The 21268-nt window shown below is 41.0% G+C and overlaps 1 protein-coding gene across 6 annotated transcripts in view; it reads right to left on the bottom strand.

Moving 5' to 3' along the window:
- SFMBT2 (Scm like with four mbt domains 2) overlaps positions 1-21268 on the bottom strand; it is a 222258-nt gene that overhangs the window by 39392 nt on the left and 161598 nt on the right. For all 6 annotated transcript variants that reach the window (XM_061179566.1, XM_061179563.1, XM_061179568.1 and 3 more), the window contains 4 exons: positions 15253-15379; positions 5117-5230; positions 2224-2266; positions 330-400 (listed from right to left, as the gene is read on the bottom strand). In XM_061179566.1, the coding sequence (XP_061035549.1) occupies positions 330-400; positions 2224-2266; positions 5117-5230; positions 15253-15379 (355 nt within the window). The remainder of the gene's footprint in view (positions 1-329; positions 401-2223; positions 2267-5116; positions 5231-15252; positions 15380-21268) is intronic.

The raw sequence follows: 21268 nt of genomic DNA, 5'->3' as shown, positions 1-21268 counted from the left end.
TGCCTAGTAACGATATTTTCAACTCCTTTTTCCACATGATTATTCATGATACACAGCCCTAACTGGGCTCGTAATTTCCAAGTAACACATGGACCCTTTTCCTCAGACCAAGGGAAGTGTCTAGAGCTACTGACCAAGAAGCAGAAGAGGCACCAAGAATTTAGCTTAGAAATTTTTTTGAAAAGGGTAGGTATCTGTAAATAAGCAGCAAGAAAAAAAGACAGTTGGCTCAAAGCTGAGTATTCTCATGTTGACCTAAAAATATATCCATGTCTCCAGTCACAGCGACATACTGGGAAGTGTCAGGGCATCCTAAGTGGCTCATTTACCTGTGGTGTCCAGGTGAGGGAATAAACAAAGGTCGTGAGGTATTTTCTCAACAGGCACTGTGGATGACGATCTGTGGATAAAGAAAAAACTCCCATGGGTTTCACGCTTTAGAAGAAACTGGTATCTTCCAAAGTCTTCTCATAACTTAAAGCAACTATTAGAGAAATCTAAGCTAAGAATGTGGTCAGATACAACGTGTGCATGTATAAGAACAGGTAAGATCTTTGGGGGCAAGTCTTACAATAATTCCAAGAAGCCTATGGGTCTCCAGCCCCTGGAGGGGTCATCACTGACCACTGAGGTTCCTCTAGGTCACTCCTGGGCTTGTCGCTTGTTACAGAATTATAATAATGTCCTTAATTATATTTAGGACACGCAGAAAGTCACCTTGCATTGACTTTAAAGTCAGACTTCTCCTCATCAATGACTTTCTGCTGACTTTGATTTCTGGCGTCCATGCTTGTGTGGGTCATGGCCGCACTGAAAACAAAATCTCCAAAGAAAATCTAAGAAGTGATGATTCTTAAAATATGAAGTAGGTTTATGAGTCTAATGTGAAGTAGGTTTCTGAGTCTAAGACAGAAGTCTGTGCTGTTGTTCAGTAAAAAGTTGCTGAACAAATATAAAAACTGTCGCCTTAGGGGAAAAGAGGCAACTTGGCTTTCCCGGGGATGTACAGGCTGGCTGCGTAGAAACCACATAGCTGGAAAACTATGTAAACTCCAAGTAAACGGTAACGAGAGATCTTAGTGGGGTCATCTATGGTGCTGGTTCCCAAAGTGGGGTCCCCTAGCTGTCAGATCAGCATCACCTGGGAACCTGTTACACCTGGAGATGCTCAGGCCCCACCACAGACATCCTGAGTCAGAAATTCTGCAGAAGGGGCCCAGCAACCTGTGTTTTAACGAGCTGTCTAGTGACAGATGCGAGTAAAGGGCGAAAACCACTGATCCACAGACTGCAAATTGAGGAGTCATGAATTCAAATTTGGCCTCCGTGACATGACTGTTAGTTTTTCCTATTTCAATGTTATCCAGATAAAACTGGAGTGAGATAATTAACCTGAAACACTGTTAGAAATGTAAAAAGAATACCCAGAAAACTGTTATTTGCATCAAAAAACAATGCAGTTATTATTCAATTTCATTTTATTTAAGTTTCAATTCAGGTACATGAAAAAAAAAGCTGTTTTCAATTCCCTTTCCAACAGTCTACTAAGAAAACATAATGCCTTGGTAAGGGATGTGTATCGTAGTATATTCCAGACATTTTCCAATATATAAGAATGTTACCAACAGTGACGATTTTCCAAAAATATACAGCTGGCCTGTCCACAGGCTGTCAAACACCCTCCTTCCTCATAAAATTACAACAGAAATGTGGAGTAACCTACGTTTATTCAGCAACGGAGGGCCCACACATTTTCACATAGAATCTAATTCAATCTTCCTAAAACACCTGAGAAATGGGTATTTTACAGAGGAGGGCATTGAGATGGGGAGAAATAAAGCAACCTGCTCCAGCTCACTGGGCTGGGAGCGGGCAGAGCCGAGGCCTGGACGGGCAGCTCTGCGGGGCCCCTGGGGGCATTAAGAACCATGGGCACAGAGTGCCTTTACCAGCAATGCAGGACACTGGGCATCCTTCAGGTCGACTGAGCTGGGAGGAAAGTGAGAAGTTACGATCTGGAGAAGAAACTGCTTTAGAAGCAAGACCTGTGTCCTGCACATAATAGATGCACAATAAATAACAGGAGCTATGTGTTACTGTCGCCTCTACTACTGTGCTAGGTGTTGACTAGCTCTCTAACGAAAACAGCCCTGTTTCCCATCCTCTTGAAAGACACTTCAGAGTTTACCACGGAGTTTTTGTGGGAAAAAAAAAAAAACTTACTGTTTTTCTGGTTGCACAACTGCGATCTTTCTCTTCTTTTGTGCTGTAAAACAGGCAAAAAGGGAAAAAAAGAAAAGCAGCTTTGATAGCTAGCTAGGAAGAAGCATTTTTTTAAATGGCTTGGTAGGTATAAAACTGTCTGTTTTAAAGTAACAATTTAAAAACTGAAAAGTTATTTCATTCAGGCCACAATTTTATCTTAATTTCTTCTAGCATGAAATAGACTTTGACTTTTCAGAAATGAAATCTAAATAGAATTTAATACATTTAACTTTATCACTACACTGGCTACTTTATTCTAAAATGTGCTTCTAATAAAAAGAAAAAGAGCACACATATCAGACCTCCCAGGAACACAGCTGGTCAGATGGATTGGTGTAAGCATGATTACCCAGATGACTTTTTTCCCCACAGAAAATGTGATAAGTCAAAAAATTTTACCATAGCAGCATGCTCCCAAATTAGGATTAGAGGCATGTTTATAAACTACAACTTTTTATCATTAAAAGGAGGATTGGTGCCTAGCAAACATATACGTCTGTCAAATAGTGACATAAACCAGCCAGTAATAAACTTGGGGTTAAGAACATTTCCAGTTTACATTTATAACTGGTTAGAGTCACCGTCACAAAGACAGACCAGAGCTTCTGGCATATATAAATTTGGGCATAGATAAGCCTGCATCTTCCAACATTAGTAAAAAATGAATTCTAACAGAACTTCTAAAGCTGTCAGAGTTTGGCAGATTCATTTAGACTTTGCCTCTTCAAAGCAAAATGTATGTGTGAGAAACAAGACGAAAACAAAAATAAATAAGAGAAATAGTGACTCAAATTTCATCTATTCTTGATTTTATTTAGTATCCAATTCCAGTACAGGCAGACCTCAGAGATATTGTGGGTTCAGTTCCGGACCACCCCAATAGAGTGAATATCGCAATAAAAGAGTCACAGGAATTTTTTTGTTTCCCAGTGAATATAAAAGTTATGTTTACACTATACTGTAGTCTACTAAGTGTGTAATAACATTATGTCTAAAAAAACAATGTACATACCTTAATTAAAAAGTACTTTATTGCTAAAAAGTGCTAACTATCGTCTGAGGTTCAGTGAGTCGTAGTAGTAACATCAAAGGTCACTGATCACAGATCACCACAACAAATACAATGATAAAGAAAAAGTTAGAAATATTGCAAGAATTACCAAAATGCGACACAGAGACACGAAGTGAACAAATGCTGTCGGAAAAGGGGCGTCATAGCCGTGCTTGATGCAGGGTTGCCTCAAACCTTCAATTTGTAAAAAACGCAGTATCTGTGACAAGAGGTCTGCCTGTAATTACTACGAAAAAGTATGAACTCCGTGATCTCTAAAGTGAAAAATGAGTGTAGACTAACTTGCCTAACTCAGTCTTTGCTAATTAGGGTGAGATGCCTGAATCGTGTGATGTTTTGATGAGAAGCCACACACAACAGACCGGGAGGCGAAGTGCGAAACAGAGAGGAAACATCATTATGTTCAGCTTAACCCCGTGGGATTTCATCCAGAAAAACTCAAAACTCAGAATGCTCGTCGCCTCCCAAATCCATGTGAAGGAAGGAGGAAGAGGATCAGGGCACAGATTTCTGTCTGAGGCACAGGGGGTAGGGCCCAAACCCGGAGAACCTGCCCAGTGGCTGTGGAGGCTGACAGCCAAGGAACCGCGTCATTTTAAGTGAGGATAAAAGAAAAAGAAAAAGAATGCCCTTGAGACTGAAATAATTATTCTAAGCTCAGATTTTTAGAAATATTTTAAAGTGAGGGACAGTGACGTCACTGTTATTGGATCAGATCCAGCGTGCAGTATGGGGTACAGACGGATCCCTCAAAATCCACCTCTGTCTATAACCTGGGCCCCCTACTTTGATTCACACGGATAATGCCCCATCCAACTCGTAATGAATATGCAGTAGGTCTCTTAAGTGTCCTTCACAATCTGTTGACATCAGGGAACAGGAAGCCAACTATGGGATGGAACTCTCTTTATGGCAAAGTTCTGAGCATCTACGTAAGCGAACCTTATGGTAGGAGGCTACAAAGAAGTCAGCTAGCATATAAACTAATAAAGAAAACATTAGAAATATATTTCACAAAAATTAAAGCCCCTTATCTTTAAGGACTCACATTTTAAAATAATACTTCTGTTACCCATTAGGGGGGAGTAATAAATGCCGAGATTGATTAGGTTTGAAGATTTTTAAATGGTTACCATTTCAGGAAAATTACCTACAATAATATATGTTAAAACACACACTTGTATGTATTTAAGCGGTATGTGTGTGTGTGTGTGTGTGTGTGTGTGTGTGTATGTGATGCTGTGTGGTTTAATTACTAATATTGTTTTAATTTGGCATTTTTGTGATCAGAAGATGTGATATAATGCTCTTTTCAAAGTCCAGTTGAAATCTCACTGGTTTAGTTAGTGCTCAGAGTAGTTAAGTGTTTATATCTATGTCAGTAAATTATTGGGACCAATTATGATTATTTTGGGGTAAACCTCATGAGGAAAAGTAGTTCTTTCTCAGATATGATCATACAAATGTATAGTATTTAGCTGAAATTTTTTCTAATCAAGATCATGAATTGTACACAAAACGGGGAGTGAAGATTCCAGATCCTCTCTCTGTGCCTCATCATGTGACTTAGTTTGTCAACCAGGGAAATGCTTCCGAATATTCATCTCACGCAGACATTTAAAGGATAAATGAGACAAAAGTACTGGTGCTCTGTGTGAAATCAACAACCTTTTTTGATTTTTACAATTTGGCTCCACTAACTATCTTTATCAAACTGCCTGTTTATTCACCCAAGTCCCAGATGTTACCCAGTTGGGCTCCGAGCAGGGCGATACTTACAGACTGTCTTGTGCGGTGTGGTCAGAGGGTAGGAGTTGGCTTCACACCAGCCCACGGGGAAGATATCCATGGATTCAACGTCAACAATGAACTCTGGAGCCGGACTCTGCAGGCCTGCAAGGAGTCAAGACAGCGGGTGCAAACAGGTTTTACCAACAAAGACACAGAAGAAGGAGGGAAAATACAGGGCACCCCTGAGATGGAGGAAGACATTCCTCTGAATGTTAAACACAAAGCCGACAGTATCTTACAACAGATACAAATGCCTGAAATGTAAAGTAGCAGGAGTACAAGGCATTCACATGAAGTGGGGGTCTGGAAAGGAGAGCTACTTCCCCCTGAAAATGGGAGGAAGAGGAAGGAATCTGGGGACAACTGGCATCTAAGCCAGAAAGGCTAGAAGGAACAAGCGTCCTTCTTTCCTAAGAACAGCTTTGAAATTAAGGAAGGTGGTTCAGCTTGTGGGGTGGAAGCAACAAGACTTCTCCACCCAACACCAAGCAGAGGTCAACCTTCTTCCAATGAAAGTTAAATGCTCCAGTTAAAAGGAACTAGTAGGGCTCAGTAACACTAGTTATAAGTAGTGATCACCAAAGCACAATTTCCTAGGGAACGTGTTCACTTATCCTGTGATGGAAGTCACTTATTTTGAACCCAGTTTGCAGTCTGCATACTTTCGCCATTTCACACAAAAATCACTTATACAGGAATGTCTCTTTAGTGGGGACCTGCCTACGTATCACCTCCTGTTTCATAATCATAATGATGTCTGTGATAAATCAGCATCACAGCTGAGAGACTCTGAAAGAGAGAAAAGATCTGGATGTAATATGAGCAAAGGTTCCAAGAAACTCTGCTTACTGAGAGAGTAAATTTAGAACCCAGCAAACTAGCGAAAAGAAGGACTAGTTCTACACCGAATCAACAGTTCTTTAAAAACACACTTTGAGGGAAGACACTCTTGAGCTAAGAATCAAAAGACACTCTTGAACTAAGAATCAAAAGATAAGAAAGAGCTCTATTAATAGAATGCCTCCCTGGCTCTGACCACTTAATCTTGCTGTGCTTTGGTTTCTTCACTGCCAATCAAGACGAAAATAACACTAGAAACTCCATCACACGTCATTTGATGAATGTGGAATAGCATCCCCCTCAAAACATAACTTCCTGAAGCTCAATACCAGCAAACACAAAATGTCCTAACCATTTTAGCTACGCTGGCTCCTAGAGTACGTTATTTGATAAAGGTAGGTACCCAGTTTAGCGCTAAAACGTTATTTTGGTGTAGACAAAGTGCCCTGAACACTCTGACAGTGGATACTTACACATACGTATTATCATCAACATTAGTCACGCTGAACTTTTGATTTGTTCTCAGAGAAAAGTCATTAATGTGATTATCAATCCTAACTTCCTTTTCACTGAATTCTCCTAAAATTTGAAGGATATATAAGCTACAAGAACGCAAGGAGGTTTATAGGGATTATTTTCCAACACAGTTGACTGAAAGAAAGCATTTCTGCCTTGTATTACATGACTCAGACAATATTTAATCTATTTGCCAAAGAAATCATCAAATAAACAAGAAGACGTCCAAAACAGACAAAAGGTAAAGAAACTCTCCAAGTAGCTTCAAATGTGGAAGTGATTTTTCTTGTCGAGAAGCGTGCTGGATTCTGCAGAGGGGCCAATGAAGAGGGTCACCAGGCTGTTTCCCAATTCACAAGGCACATCCTCAGCTTCAGACTCACAAAAACACAAAGATAGAGCATATTTTTTAGCTACTCAGCAATTTTGCTAACAGGTTGAATTCATCTACTAGATACATTTGTATTTCCAGATTTATGTTTAGGTACAAAAAAGATTTTCAAGGTCAAAGTAGTACTTCAAAAGGGAGCATAAAGTGAACTTTATAGCTTATTCCTTCCTGAATTATTTCTATTTTCCAGTGTTCTGCTAGTTCATACTAATGCTTTAACGTATACACTTCTATAACAATATATACATTCATATATTTCTAAGGCCGTCTTTACCATACTTTTAATATTCTTTGATCATGCTTTCCGTTCAATTAAACAAACACTTAGGAGCTACAAATGTGTCAGCAACCTTGTTCTCCAGAAAGTTACTGCCTTCCTTCCACCCCCAAATCTGGCCCATTAAGGCATCTATGAAATAATAACTGATGGAAAAGTGGGGTATTTATCATCCAGGAAAGTATCTTTGAACCTGAAACTTTTCCAATCCTCTTCTGAATGATGAGTACTAATTTTTTATTTCCTTTTATCAATCTTATGAATCTAGAAATATCTGGCTGGACTCACAATAATTTTTTAAAACATAACCCATTATTTACCAAGATTAGAGACTCAGTAGCTTACAAAATAAGTCATTCAAATGTTGCCAATGCTCCTTCGTGATTACTCTAGGATGGCCAAAACTACCTATGTGAAGAGAGATACTCCGCTAAGGGCCTCTGCAATATTCTTTATCATTTTATAGAACAATGTCCGATGAACAACACGAGGCCATACTCAATCTCTGACTTTGTTTCAGCTGCATCAAGTCATGGATTCTACTTATTCATTCTTACCCAAAACCTTCATCTCAAAAACCATTGGGAAGCCTAAACCTCCATCTATGGGGCCATACTTGAATAAGTTACAGTACATTCCTATAACGGAATATCCATCCTGCTTCTATAAAAAAGAATGAGAAACCTCTTTATATATTTATACATAAAGATGTATATTTGAGTAAAAGAAAAGCAGGGCACAGAACACTGTGTATATTTAGTATGCTACCATCTGCTTTAAAGGGGAAAATAACATACTTACATGTGCATGAGATAAATCTGGAAGAAATGAAAAATCCTAATTCAGTGGGTGTCTGTTGGGAAAGGGCCTGAGGGACAGGAGTGGGGGGAGACAATATGACCAAAGATACTTTATGTATTTTCAGCCCTTGTGAATGAATTACCTATCTTACAACTACAACCTCGCCATCATCACAATGACAACCACACAACAAAGATATTCAGAGAAGAAAGAAGGCTCTCATACGGTATGGCCACAGAGGTTGGATTAAGGGAGGACAAGTTACCTTAAAAGGAAATTAAACTATGATGTCATTTCACCGCTACAGGAGAAAGACTTTCCATACTCACAGGGCCCATGTACCAGCATATAAAGTTGGAGGAATCACTTTGGAACCTTAAAATGGTTTTGCAATTTGCGATATCCTGAGACTCTGTCCTCAGACCAGCGCATCCCATCCACTTCCACAAAGTGCCTCTTGCCCTTCTGTCTGCAGAGACTGTATCACAGCTTAACCCAGCAGAGGATGCAGGGCACTGTAACAGAACTGGTGGCTCCTTCTATTGGGAACATCAGGATGAAAGAAGAGGATGGCTGTGATGATGCTAAAGTATCTTCCTAGGAACACAATCCAGTCAAACTCCTCACAGTAGTAACTGCTTCATTCCCAGCAAATTATGGATGGGAACGAGCATGGGCGAGCACTAGTGGAGATGCCGGTGGGACCAGAGGCAGGAGGGCTGTGAGGGCAGAGGCTAGGAGCAACCACGGAGGAAGTACATGATGTTCACTGACTACACTAATAGAATCCGAATGACCCCTGCATCTCAGGTGAGAGCCAGCACAGGAAGAAAGGCGAGAGGGATTGAGGGACTCGTCCAGCGCCCTCATCAAGAGTTAAAGGCCACACCAGGTTGTGATGGGCTCGAGTATGCAATGAAAAGGTAAAGCACTGGAAGAAAGAAAAGCAAGAACTGGGTGCTGGAAACCCCACCCGTCATCCATCCTGGGCCCTCCATCTGCAGACGGGGGTCCCCAGAACAAGATCTCAGAGATCCCTTGTCAGCTCTGGAATAAATTCCTAAGGAATCAAGAGACGGCAAAACTGTGGCTGGCAAGATCGACATGCGATAGGAAACCATCTGAAGGAAAACAACAGAAACGGGACTAAATGTGTGAGTGGAGGGAGAGATCCATCCACAGAATGGCAAACTCTTACAGCACTTATTCTGGACCAGATACCTTTCTAAGTGTTTCATCCTCACGACCCTAAGAGATCGGATGGTTTTCATCCCCATTTTATAGATGAGTAAACTGAGGGTCAGGAAAAGATCAAGCGGCCAGTAAGAGGGGGATCTAGGGTTCGAACCTAAGCAATCTAGCTCCAGAGCCTAAGAAAGCTGTTGAGGCGGGCTCGTGAGGAAAACGTGGTCAGTCAGAAGTCACACTCAGCACAACGGCAGCTTGAAAGCCCAAACTTTCCTTTGGTTCCTGCTGCAAAGCCCTCTGGAGAGGAGATTTCCCCCCCTTCAGCCTCCCATCAAAAGCCTTCCCCCAAATTCCCATTTTGCTTAAGAAAGCCAGAGCCAGGGCTGTCGCTGACCACTCAGAACCTGTGTAACTGATTGGGAGTCTTCAAAGCCTGTTCACAGACAGCACCCACTCCTGGGCCACGTTCCTTAACTGTGCAAGAACACAGGTCCTGCTCCCACATATACCCCTATCTGCTAAAGCAGCTTCTCCCCAAAATGTCTCCTGCAGCCCATACCTCTTTTTAAAGATTTAAAAACCACCCACACTGGCTTGAAATATAATTACTTTCACATTTGCATTTTCCCTTGTTTCATTCTTGCAGGTCTCTGCAAAGTGTTATTAACCACCTGACTTTATCACAAATTACAGAAAAGGCTTAAAGAGCAGTTTTCTGCACCTGGTCTCCTAGACAGAAGAGGTTGCGTCACCTGAGTTTCTTTGCCCATTTGATCTCCTAGAGGCCTTTACAAACTCTCCGTGCAAAAGAATCATCCGGGGAGGGTGACATGAAAATGCAGATTCCCAGACCCTGCTCCCAGGACTCGGAAGTCATGGGTCTGGAGCAGCCCCAGGAATCTGCACTTTCATAGGACTCCTGTGTGTTATGATGCAGAAGGTAGTTTACTGGAACTGAACCAAGCACACACGGAAAAAAAACTGACCAAGGAGTTTTTGAATTTTAGCTTACAAGTATAAAACATCTCACTGTCTCAAAACTCGGTTAGCCAAACAGCAGTTCTTAAGGGGCTGCTCGTATCTTAAATCACTTTCTCGTTAAGGGACACCGATTTTATTTACTCCTCGTATCTATTCAGCAAGCCTTTAGCAAGCAGAGCGCAGGTGAACTCTCATACAGACATTGTGCTGTGTGATAACAGGCAAAGACAGGAGCGCAGATGTTTACAGACACGAGGGGTCCACTCTGCTGGTGCACAGGCTCCAGGCGGGGAGGCTGAAATGGAAGGGTGCTGCCTTCTTTCTGCTCATCAACCTCCTCCACTTCCTAGGATGCGCCCAGCACAACTCGAGCACTTTATAGATAGGACTTCACCCATAACCATCCTATAAGGCAGAATCCGTTACCCTACATTTTATGGAACTGCACGAACAAAAAAGAGAGTCTAAACTCACAAAGTGCTCAAGATCACACATCTAGGAAGCAGATGTGCATGTCGGGAGGGGGTGGCTGAATGCTGAGTTATACAATTTGAGTCTTTGCTCCGTGAGAAATACAGACTCGTTGAATATTTAGAAGGCAGGGACTGTATTATACAGAGCTAAGCCTTACTGCTCTATGAGGATGGGAGAGAAAGCAGTTGAGAGACTACTGACATCCTAAGAGGAAGGGATGGAGACTTGGAACCAGAGTGTGGCAGGGAGAGGACAGAGATGGGGGGGCGGGCCTGGAGTCACTACTGGTCATGGGGGCAGTGGGAGAGCAAACAGACAAGAGGATGACTTTTTGGTGTCTAACTTGGGTAGAATCATGGTGCCTCTGGGTGAGATGGGAAAGTCGAGAAGAGCAAACACAGGGGTTACAACAGTGGCCTTCGGTTGGGAAACGCAGACGTCCCCAGGGAGACGCTCTGCAGGTAGCTGGAAACAGGAGTTCTGAACGTGTTTGCTGTGAGCGCTGGGCATCTGGACACGTCAGCACAGAACTGCTGCTTGAGTCACAGAGGAAGAGGAGGTTGAATGGGAACCGGGGAAATAAAGGATGTTGAAGAGTTCTGACCTTCCCACACGAGGGAAGGAAACACCAGATGACCAATGAGTACATGGGAAAGACAAGGGCAAAAAGAGAGGGTTATGGGAAAGTGCACGCATCAAAAGTGAAAGGTCTACACTCTTACACCAGCTCTCCTAATAAGAGAGTTGGAAGCTGGCTTAGGACGCTGTAGTATCAGGTGAAGGAGGCGAGGACATGGTCCCTGCAAGCTGCTTGCTGCCTTCCAACCTTGAAAGGTGAATGAAACTGAAAGCAAGCAGAGGAAACCAGCAGAGTACAAACTGCCAAGAGATCCACCTCCCCATAGCCAAGAAGCTGGGAGCAAATCAGATACATCAGAAATGCCACTGGGCAGCTGCAGAGTGTATGCATTTCTGAAGAGGGAAAAGGAGAGATCGCATCCATCCTTGAATTGTTGCTGGTGTTTAAACACCTACGCTGAAATTCTACTTAAAGAGCCCACGCATGGCTCGCGATGGTCATCTCCTGTGGAAATCAGGGACCACGTCCCTGCACATTCGGTCCTTGTCAATGGGGATGTGAAGTTCACGGTGAAAGGATACGGGTCCTCAAAAAGCTACCATCCAAAGTGATACACAGCTCAGACCCACAGATTGAAATTTATACACTATGTTTTGCTAGTATTGACTGTGGAAAAATTTTATTTTCTCTAAATTTTGTTTCGGAGGGCAGCAAAAAGTAAAGATCATGAGATGCTAGTAATAACCTAAGTTGATGGTTTGAGTTAAGCTCCCTGAACTTCCATTTTGGTACTTCTCCACAGACCTGACGACCTCTGGGTCATCTTCATTTTTTTGTTCTCTGTATGTTTGTTTTTAACAAACCGGAAGGGAAAGCCCCAGGAAAAAATGATGGGAGGGCCATCATTCCTTCCCCACGTTCAACGTGCAGAAACGCCATCCCAGAACCCCTTCCTTTTTTCATTTTTAACAGGCCTCCCAATGTCAAAACCAAGATTTGCTGCTCATGTCCTAAGCTCTCTATAAAAATTCCTGTAGTGGCAACAATAAAAGAGCTAAACAACCCAGTGGAAATGAAGCCTGCAGCTTGTGATACTTTTTATGACATAAAAGGAATTTTCTGCCTCAGCTAAAAGGCTGAAATACCTAATATTGGAGAATAAAGGGAATACGTATCACATCTCTTTGAAACGGGAGGAAAACAGTATTAATAATAACAGAGACAAGAGAAACCAAGGAAGGCAACGCAAAGAGGTCAATCCTCTTCGTGAATTAATGCACTTTGAGAGTGAATAGAACACCCGCACCCTATTTGTCCCGTAAGAAAATGATCGCCAATGAATGTAACGTGACTTGGATTGTGAGATGCAGATGTACCAGGGTGTGAGCCAGTGTGTGGGGCTACGATACGAGAGGTATTAAAACTGAATGTAATTCATAGAATATGAATAAATGTTCGTAACTGTAGAGATGATAACCTAGAGCAGATAATTAACATAAGAGAAAACATCACAATGTCCTTTCCAAAACACAAAACTCCATCATCAGAAACGGCCCTGGCTCGCTGTCAGTGGTTTTTGAGAACTTGACATTCTTTCCAAATATGCACCCAAAATATTATTACACTAATCTCGCGTATTTGATTTATCGCTTCCTCTTCAACATCAGCTCCTTCAGAGGCACTTAAAGAACTATCTGACTTTAAAAGAAGTCAATACTAAATTAAAATGATCATTTTAATTACTAAACGTAGTCAATTAGCCATGTGTTGAAAATATTTCAAATCAATTTATTACATAAAAATAACTAACAAATTGGTATGAAGTACATTATAAATTGTCATATAAACGGTCTATAATAAGAATCACTATCATCATAAAAATAATTTAATTGCCCCAAAGTGACTGGAGTGAATCTCTAACATTTTGTCCCCAGGACTGAGGAAAGAAAACACTAAATACATAAAACTTGGAGATAATGAGAAGTAAGTGCCATTAAGCTTGCTGTCACTTTAAAAGGTCAATGTCCAGGAAGGGCCAAAAATCAAAACAAAACTCCCCAAAAAAACCCAAATTCAAGAAAGATCAGCAGACTGAATGAATTTTAACTTTAACTGATGAGGCAAATGCATAATGTTGACCAACAGCATCAGGTAAACAATATTCAACAGATTGTTGTTTTTTGAATTTTTTAATATGTAAGGTCTGGGAAAATGGACAATCAATTTTCTGACCTGCTTCCTAATGCTAACTAATTTTCATTACTCCCAATGAAAGCACTCCAGAGAATAAGAAAAAGAGCTGACATGAGCTGATTTACATTTATTTCTCTGCTATAAAACCAGAAGTTTATAACCAAAGAAAAAGCAAGACTGTCAAAAATGTTAAATATACCCTAGACATTGCTCATCATTCTTTTTAAGAATTGAGAAGTTGTAGGGTATGTTGAATTAAGCAACAAAGATGTCAAGAGCAATGAAACTGAACCCCAGGCACATGTTAATGGCTTAGCTACTTTCTCCATCCATAAAAATCAGGACACTCTTACTGTCTCTCTGTTAGGTAATTAACAGCTATAAAGCACTTTGGAAGTACAAACTGCTAAATAAATCATGACTGCTAAAGAATTTTAACCGTCATGTGCTAAATAAGAGTGATGAAACATGGGCCTTGAACTTTACCACTTTTGTTTTCAAATTAATCATGCAAACAAGACTCTAATCTCTCATAATATTAGGCTTAGCACAGTATTAGGTAGCAAGTTCAATTTAGGGATTCAAAATCACCGAAGGGATCTTGTTTTTCCAAGAGCAGTTGATTCAACTTTATATGCAGTAATGAAAATAAGTACATGTCCTACTCCAGTAGCTACAGAAATATCACCATGACACCTGTGTCTACATTTTGGCTAATTCCAACTCGAGGCCATTCTACTCGAAAATCTACTAAGCTACCAACTTTTTGAGGATTTCCTTTTATTTCAGACTGATTTTGAAATCCTAAACCATAGTTATGTTTTAAACTATTTTCTGGGAATTAACAACACACTGGACTTTCAGCTAAAAATCACTGTTCTCTGCTCCTCCCAATCTCTTGGACTATAATATTTATTAGACGGTAGGCCTATCAAAGAACCTTCAGTGCTTTTTTAGACTTGTTTACTGACGAAAGAGGGTAAAGATACTGGCACCAATTCTATGACCTTCCAAACTTTCTATTCCAGTGGTGGTTGACCATGTCATAAAATTTAAAATCTGGACTAGGAAAGCTAACATCACTTCATTAGTCATCTACAGCATCTTATTCTTTTTCCATATTCATTTGAAATAACTACCAAGTGCTGTGAAACTGAAAAACAATCAAACAACTAACAAACAAACAAAAGACCCAAAGAATTTTAAATCACAGAAAGATAACACAACCTTTGAGAGCAAATTCATTTTAATTCTTCCTCATTGAAAAGATAACATCTGAAAAAGACAGTCTCCTATCTAAGCCCACAATCTGGTCAAGGTTCTGCTTACAAAGCGCATGGTTCTGTGAATTATCTGCACGATTAGAAATAAAATGCAGCTCTGAAGAACAGTTTAAGCATCATTAAACAAACAAGCCTAAATTCTGCTTATTATATATTTGGGGAGAAAGTCATGTCCAGTTACTACTTTAAGGAAAAATTAAACATCTACGAAAGAAACCAAAGTAAAGGGTATGATTCACAGTAAAATGCAAACATATAATTTTATCCTCTTAATAACCAAGACCTCAAATACCAAGTTTCAGTGACTCATATTAATTTAATTGTGACATTAGCTTTTATAATCAGAGATGTACAAAGACCACTGTGCTCCAAACATAATTATCGCACCAGAGTCTCATTTCATGAAATTATTAGTTAAGATGAGAGCCTCTGAACAAATTCATATCTGATTAGTTTCACTTATTTAAGAACGCTGAATAATTTAAGACAGTTGAAATAAAAGGAAAGCAAAAGGGGCACTTCTGAGCAGTGCTGAAGTCATCTGCACCCTGCCCTCTCCAGGTGGACCCTGAATTCAGAACGATTATGAATTGTGAGTACCTTCCAGGTGAAGCCACATCAACCTCCCCTTCACAGCAATGACAGAGGCCACGCAGAGTTCGCCCGGATTCCTGGGGTTCACAGCTTCAAGTTTCATGTTCTGTGTGAAGCCCCGGCTGAATGATGTCTGAAAGGGAAACAGAACTGACACTGAGCCAGCAGATACCACAGCCAGATCATGCGCAGCAAGAGAGTGTCCAGCTGGCACGGCAGAAATGTATACACGCGCACGCACACGCGCACAGATTTATTGATAAGACAGACAGGCAAGTGCACGTGCTTAGTCTTTCCCCACCATCCATGAGGAAAGAACCACACATCCCTCGCTTGTTTCCCAGAAATGAGAACTACGCTGGGCACGCAGCAGGTGCCTAACAATATCTGCTGAATGAGCGCGAGGGTGAGTCTGTTCTGGCTTCCCAGTTCCATGTGCGTCCTTCCAACCTCGGAATCACTGTGGTACCAATCACTCCTCCCACGTCCCTGTGCTCCTCACTCACGTCCTCCCGGGCGTATCTGAGGGTGAAAGGAGACGGCGACCTCCACCTGGGATCATCTCCTTCAGCAGGATGTCTGTCCTCTAGCTTTTCTTTTGGTGCAAGGTCTGCTGGTGATGAATTCCCAGTTTTCTTTTATCTGAAATGGTCTCTATTTTCCCTTTGTTCTCTGTTTATTTTTATTTACTTTTAAAATTCATTTTTAAAAATTCACATAGAGGGAAATTCACTTTTTGGTGTGCTGTTCTAGGAAAGCAGGGCTGTCAGATGAATGCACACAGTCATGCAGCCATAACCACCATCAAGACACAGAGTGTGCTGTCACCCCCAAAATGCCCTTGCACTGGCCCTTTGATGATCAATCCCTCCCAGACCCCCAACTGCTGGAACACTGATCTGCTTTCTGTTCCTGTAATTCCACTTTTTCTATAATACCATCTAAGTGGAATCTTACCCTACTTAGCGTTGTCAGTCTGGCTTTTTTCACCAAGCTAAGTGCATCTGAGAGTCAGTCAGGCTATCACACGGATGGGTACCTCATTCGACTTTACTGCTGAGTAGTTTCTACAGATGCACCATGATTTATCTATCCATTTACCAGCTGAAGGACAGCTGAGTTGTTTCCAGGTTTTGGTAATTGTGAACAAAGCCACTGTGGACATTCAAAGCCAAGTTTTTGTGTGAGCATAAGTATATTAAGCTGCTCAGGCTGCCACAGCCAATACCATGGGCTGGGCAACCTAAACAACAGAAATGTATTGTCTCATGGTTCTGGAGGCTGCAAATCCAAGATCAAGCTGTGAGCAGGGTTAATTTCTTCTGAGGCCTCTCTCCTTGGCTTGAAGGCGGCCATCTTCTCCCTGTGTCTTTACATGGTCTTTCCTCCATGTATGTCCTAATCTCCTTTTCTTATAGGGACACCAGTCATATTGGAGAAAGGCCTACCCATGGGACCTCATTTTACCTTAATTACTTCTCTAAACACTCTAAGTACAGTCACATTTTGAGATACTGAGAATTAGGGCCGTAACACATGAATTTTGGGGGGACAAAATTCAGCCTCTAACACTAAGTTCTCTAGAAACGGAAGGATTGCTGGACCATATGGTAAATGCACATTTCTAAGAAACTGCCAAATTATTTTCCAATATGCCATTTTGTACTCCCACCAGCAGTGTACAGAGTTTCAGTTGCTAAACGTCCTCACCAGCACGTGGTATTGCCAGTTTTTCAAATTTTAGCCTTTCTAATAGGTAGGTCTAGTGGTATCCCATTGTGCTTTTAACTTTCATTTTCTCTGTAACCAATGAGGTTCAGCATTTTTTCACGTGTCTGTCACTTGTACAATCTTCTTGGATGAAATGTCTTTTTATCTTCAATCCGGAAGTATATTTTCGCTGGATATAGAATTACAGTTTTCTTCTTTTAGCATTCTGAAGACATTAATTCACCATCTCTTAATCTCCATTGTTTCTGATGATACGTTTGTTGTTATTTAAATTGCTGTTCCTGTATAAGGAATGTATCATTTTTCTCTTGATGCTTTGAAGATTTTCCTCTTTATGTTTGGTTATCAGCAATTTGACTAGGTTCTGTTTCTTTGTATTTGTGTTGCTTATTCACTGAGCTTCCTGAACCCATTAATTTAGGTCTTTCAGCTACTCTGGTAAATTTGGAGTCATTGTTTCTTCATCTATTTTTTTCTTCCACAATCTCTGTGGCCACATCTTCTGAGTCACCAAGTACACATGATACGGTTGCTCAGATCCCTGGGATTCTATTCATGTTTCCCTCCCTTCCTTCCAATCATTTTTTTCCTCTCTGTTCTTCAGATAGGATAATTTCTATTTTCAAGGTCATGAACTCTTTGCTCTGTCATCTCTATTCTGCTATTAAGCCCTTCCAATGAATTTGCTTATCTTGGATATTGTATTTTTTAGTTCTAAAATTTCTCTTTTTTATGCTCTCTACCTCTGTTCTGGCACTTCCTATCTTTTTATTCATTACAAGAATATTTTCCTTTACATCAATGGTTCGAAACTTTAGAGTGTATCAGAATTATCTAGAGAGCTTTTTAAACACATAGCCTGCTAAGTCTCACCCCAAAGTTTGTGATTCAGTTGATCTGAGGTGAGGTCAGCAAATCTGTATTTCCAACAAGTTCCCAGGAGATGCTGAAGCTGCTGGTGCAAAGACTACACTTTGAGAACCACTGCTTTACACCACGGAGCTTAGTTGTAATAGGGGCTTTAAAATACTTGTCTGCTAATTTCAACATCTGGGTCATGTTGGATTTGGTCTGTGTTGATTTATCTTTTCTACTGAGAGTGAGTCTGATTTTCCTATTTCTTCATGCATTGAGCAACTCTGGACTGAAACCTGGATGTTTTAAATATATATCACAGAGACTCTGGATTGTGTTATATTCCTCCCAAGAGTGTTGATTTTTCTGTTTTAGCAAGCAATTAACTTGGCTGCACTCAAACTACACACTCTGTCTCTTGAGAAGCAGCTCAAATCTCAGTTCAGTTCTTTCATCCTTAGCAAGGCTTCTTGGAGTTTTCCTGGCACATGCATGGTTCAGGGATCAGTTAAAGATTTAGGCAGAGTTTATACACTGGATTTGTGGTCTCCCCTCCTGCCTCTCCCCTGTCTGAGTCTTCCCTCACTTTCCAGTAGCTGTGGTTGCCCAAATTCTGTTATCTGGTTCATCAGGCCAGAAAGACCTTGAATTTTATATCACTGTTTTCATTATCCCCTATGTTGTCAACTGTGGCTGACCTTAAGCCAAAAGTCTGTAAAAAATGGGTGACCACTCCTGCTACTACTTTCTTCCAAGCATCTGTTCCCCTCTAGAATCCTTCTGCTTTTGTTCATTTTCCATGTCTCTCAGGTACTAGTTTTGGTATTCTGCCCAGAATTTATAGTTGCTATCTGCAGGGGGATCAATTCAGTATGAGCTTACTCAGCCAATACTAGAAGCAAAACTCCCTCCTAACACTTTAAAAATAAATATGAAACTTTCCAAAATTACCCACTACTATAAATTTTTTTATCAGACATTGCAATACTATATAAATGTATCTACTTTGAAATACATAAACTGAGATAAACAGGTTCCTGTAAGTAAGAGAGATTACATCTTTATATGACTCATGGAAAGAAACCAAGGTAATTCACATTTCCATGTCTTTTTATAGAAGTTAAGTTGAAAATACAATTATATTTTTATGTTACCAGAACAAAATTATCCAATGTATGTTGAGAAACCAATATGCTCCTTTCCTTTATGTTTCTTCAGAAATCGAAATCAAAGGAATTCTAGGTTGGCTGTTTTTCTGCACGTCGTCTGGCCTCATTCATGCATATTGGGTATTGAGTTTCTTTTTGATGACATGACTCGATACACTGCCTGAAAAGCCTCTAAGTAAGTTAAAATGCATTTTATCCTACTTAATAAGGGAAAGCTACAACCATGTAACCTATTTTCATTTCAACTCACTGCCTGAGGATAATTTATAAAGGATCAATAGCAAAACTGTTACCTTTGAGTTTATTTTACTAAGCATTTGCCTGTGTCAATCCATCTCAGAACAGCCTCGGATTGTTAAACATCCCCAGGGAAACGTCTTCCATGCATCCACTTCCACACTACCCCTCCTCTGGTACACACGAGATGTGTGATTAAAAAATGAATTCATGATAAGCATTCCATTAAAGAGCACTTGTAGCCTGTTAACATCACCCAGCAAAGTACCAGTAATGCAATGCACATGCCACCAGGCAGATAACAATCCTGTCGATTAAGTAAACGGACAGCAAGAAACAAAGGGGGGCATCTTTGTAACAAGTGCATTCCTAATGAATACGCCAGCATTTTCATTAATACAGATTTCATCTTGGTAACTGAATCGTGAAAGCTCAGAGGCCACCTGGGGATACGGCTCCTGGCTCCACTATAAAGATCCATTTGGACAACGGCTGGCTGATGGAGCAGAGGACAGATAAAAAGACACCTTGGGGGAACCACATTGTCACAGAAGAAATAACTCCCTAAATCCAGAACAAGGGGGAGATGTGAGGAGTTTCTTCCCAAGGCTAAAGAGTTAGGGAAGGACGATCTCCCGTCTGGAAGAAAGCACAACCTCAAAGGGGTTTGAGGATGCAATGAAGAGTTTCCACAATCGCAAATAAAAGGCAATGAGGCCAGCAGATTCCATGACAAGTGATGTCAACGCGGTTCGAAGTGTAGTAAGACTCCACTGGACTTAATATGCCTTAAGAGCTAACCAGCTGCTGTTCCCATGGTGGCAGGTCGCACAGCTGTCTCCACACCTCCTCACACCCTTCATACAGCTCTTTCAACGCTTCAGAAAAGCTACCTTTGTGAAAGGCAATGTCATCCAGTAGAAGTTCATTCAATCATGTAAGGAGCCCTGATTTCCAACCCTGCCACTGACGTGTTTCCGTATTTATGAGCACAAGCTGACCTCGTCATCAACCTACTTAATTCTCCAAAATCTGATTATGATTTATGCTCAGTGTTAAGCTTCTCTCTATTAAGCCAGCTCTTCCCATCAGAAAGCGTTGCCAACTGAATCCCTGGAGTAAAAATTATCGGTGGGGCAGCAATGAATCAGCAGCTCTAGGCGCATGTGCCCAGAAAACAATTCTTTGGTGTGGGAGCACATTGCACTGTAGTATCTGGAGTCTCCAACCGGAGGACTGCATCTTTTTTCTTAGCATAAAAAATTAACTCTCATAACTAAGTGCATGTTAAACATACAAGGCTATACATCTCTGCCTCACTCTCAAAACGAAGATGATAATTCATATCCCTTTTTAGTTCCTATGGTTGACAAAGTTTACATGAATAATTTGTAAACTATTTTATACAACAAACTCCTATAAATAAGCAAGTACACACATGTTTGAACACACACACACGGAGTTATCTTATCTGTCTCTGTGCCAATAAGCTGTATTTGAAGAAGGAGGTGGCTTAAAGTAAGCACAGCAGAAAACTGTTGGGTTAGCATCTTATCACTTTAATCCAATAAAAAATTTAGGAACATATTTTAAGAATATACCTCAGGAGTAGAGAATCTCCCATTCAATGAACTTATCAATATCACACTCCATAGTGTGCATAGCAAGTGCACAGCTAATGGTGGCCCTGGCGGCTGGCTGTCCACCAAACTCTGTCCTCCCCCTGCCAGTGTACAGGCTCAAGGTGGGGGAACAGCCCAGCCAGGGCACACTGCCTAGTCTCACTCATGGCGTGGTGCAGCCGAGTGACTAGTTCTCAACGACAGAAGGTGACAGAAGTAAGATGTAATATGTGTCAATATCAAGCTACAGTGTCTAGAACTAGCGTTATCTTCTCTTGGTTCTCTTTTCCTATCTGCTCACTAGATTCAGATGACGAAGCCGAGTACAGACCTAGACCAAGGCTCAGCGCAAGGAGAAGAACCACCTGCTAATCAGGAACAACCTGGACCGTCCACAGGTGAGAGAGA

The sequence above is a fragment of the Eubalaena glacialis genome, chromosome 2, assembly GCF_028564815.1.
Source record: "Eubalaena glacialis isolate mEubGla1 chromosome 2, mEubGla1.1.hap2.+ XY, whole genome shotgun sequence".
NCBI classification, from domain to species: domain Eukaryota; kingdom Metazoa; phylum Chordata; class Mammalia; order Artiodactyla; family Balaenidae; genus Eubalaena; species Eubalaena glacialis.
Note: the sequence above shows the minus strand (reverse complement) of the source record. Positions and strands in the feature narration are given on the sequence as shown.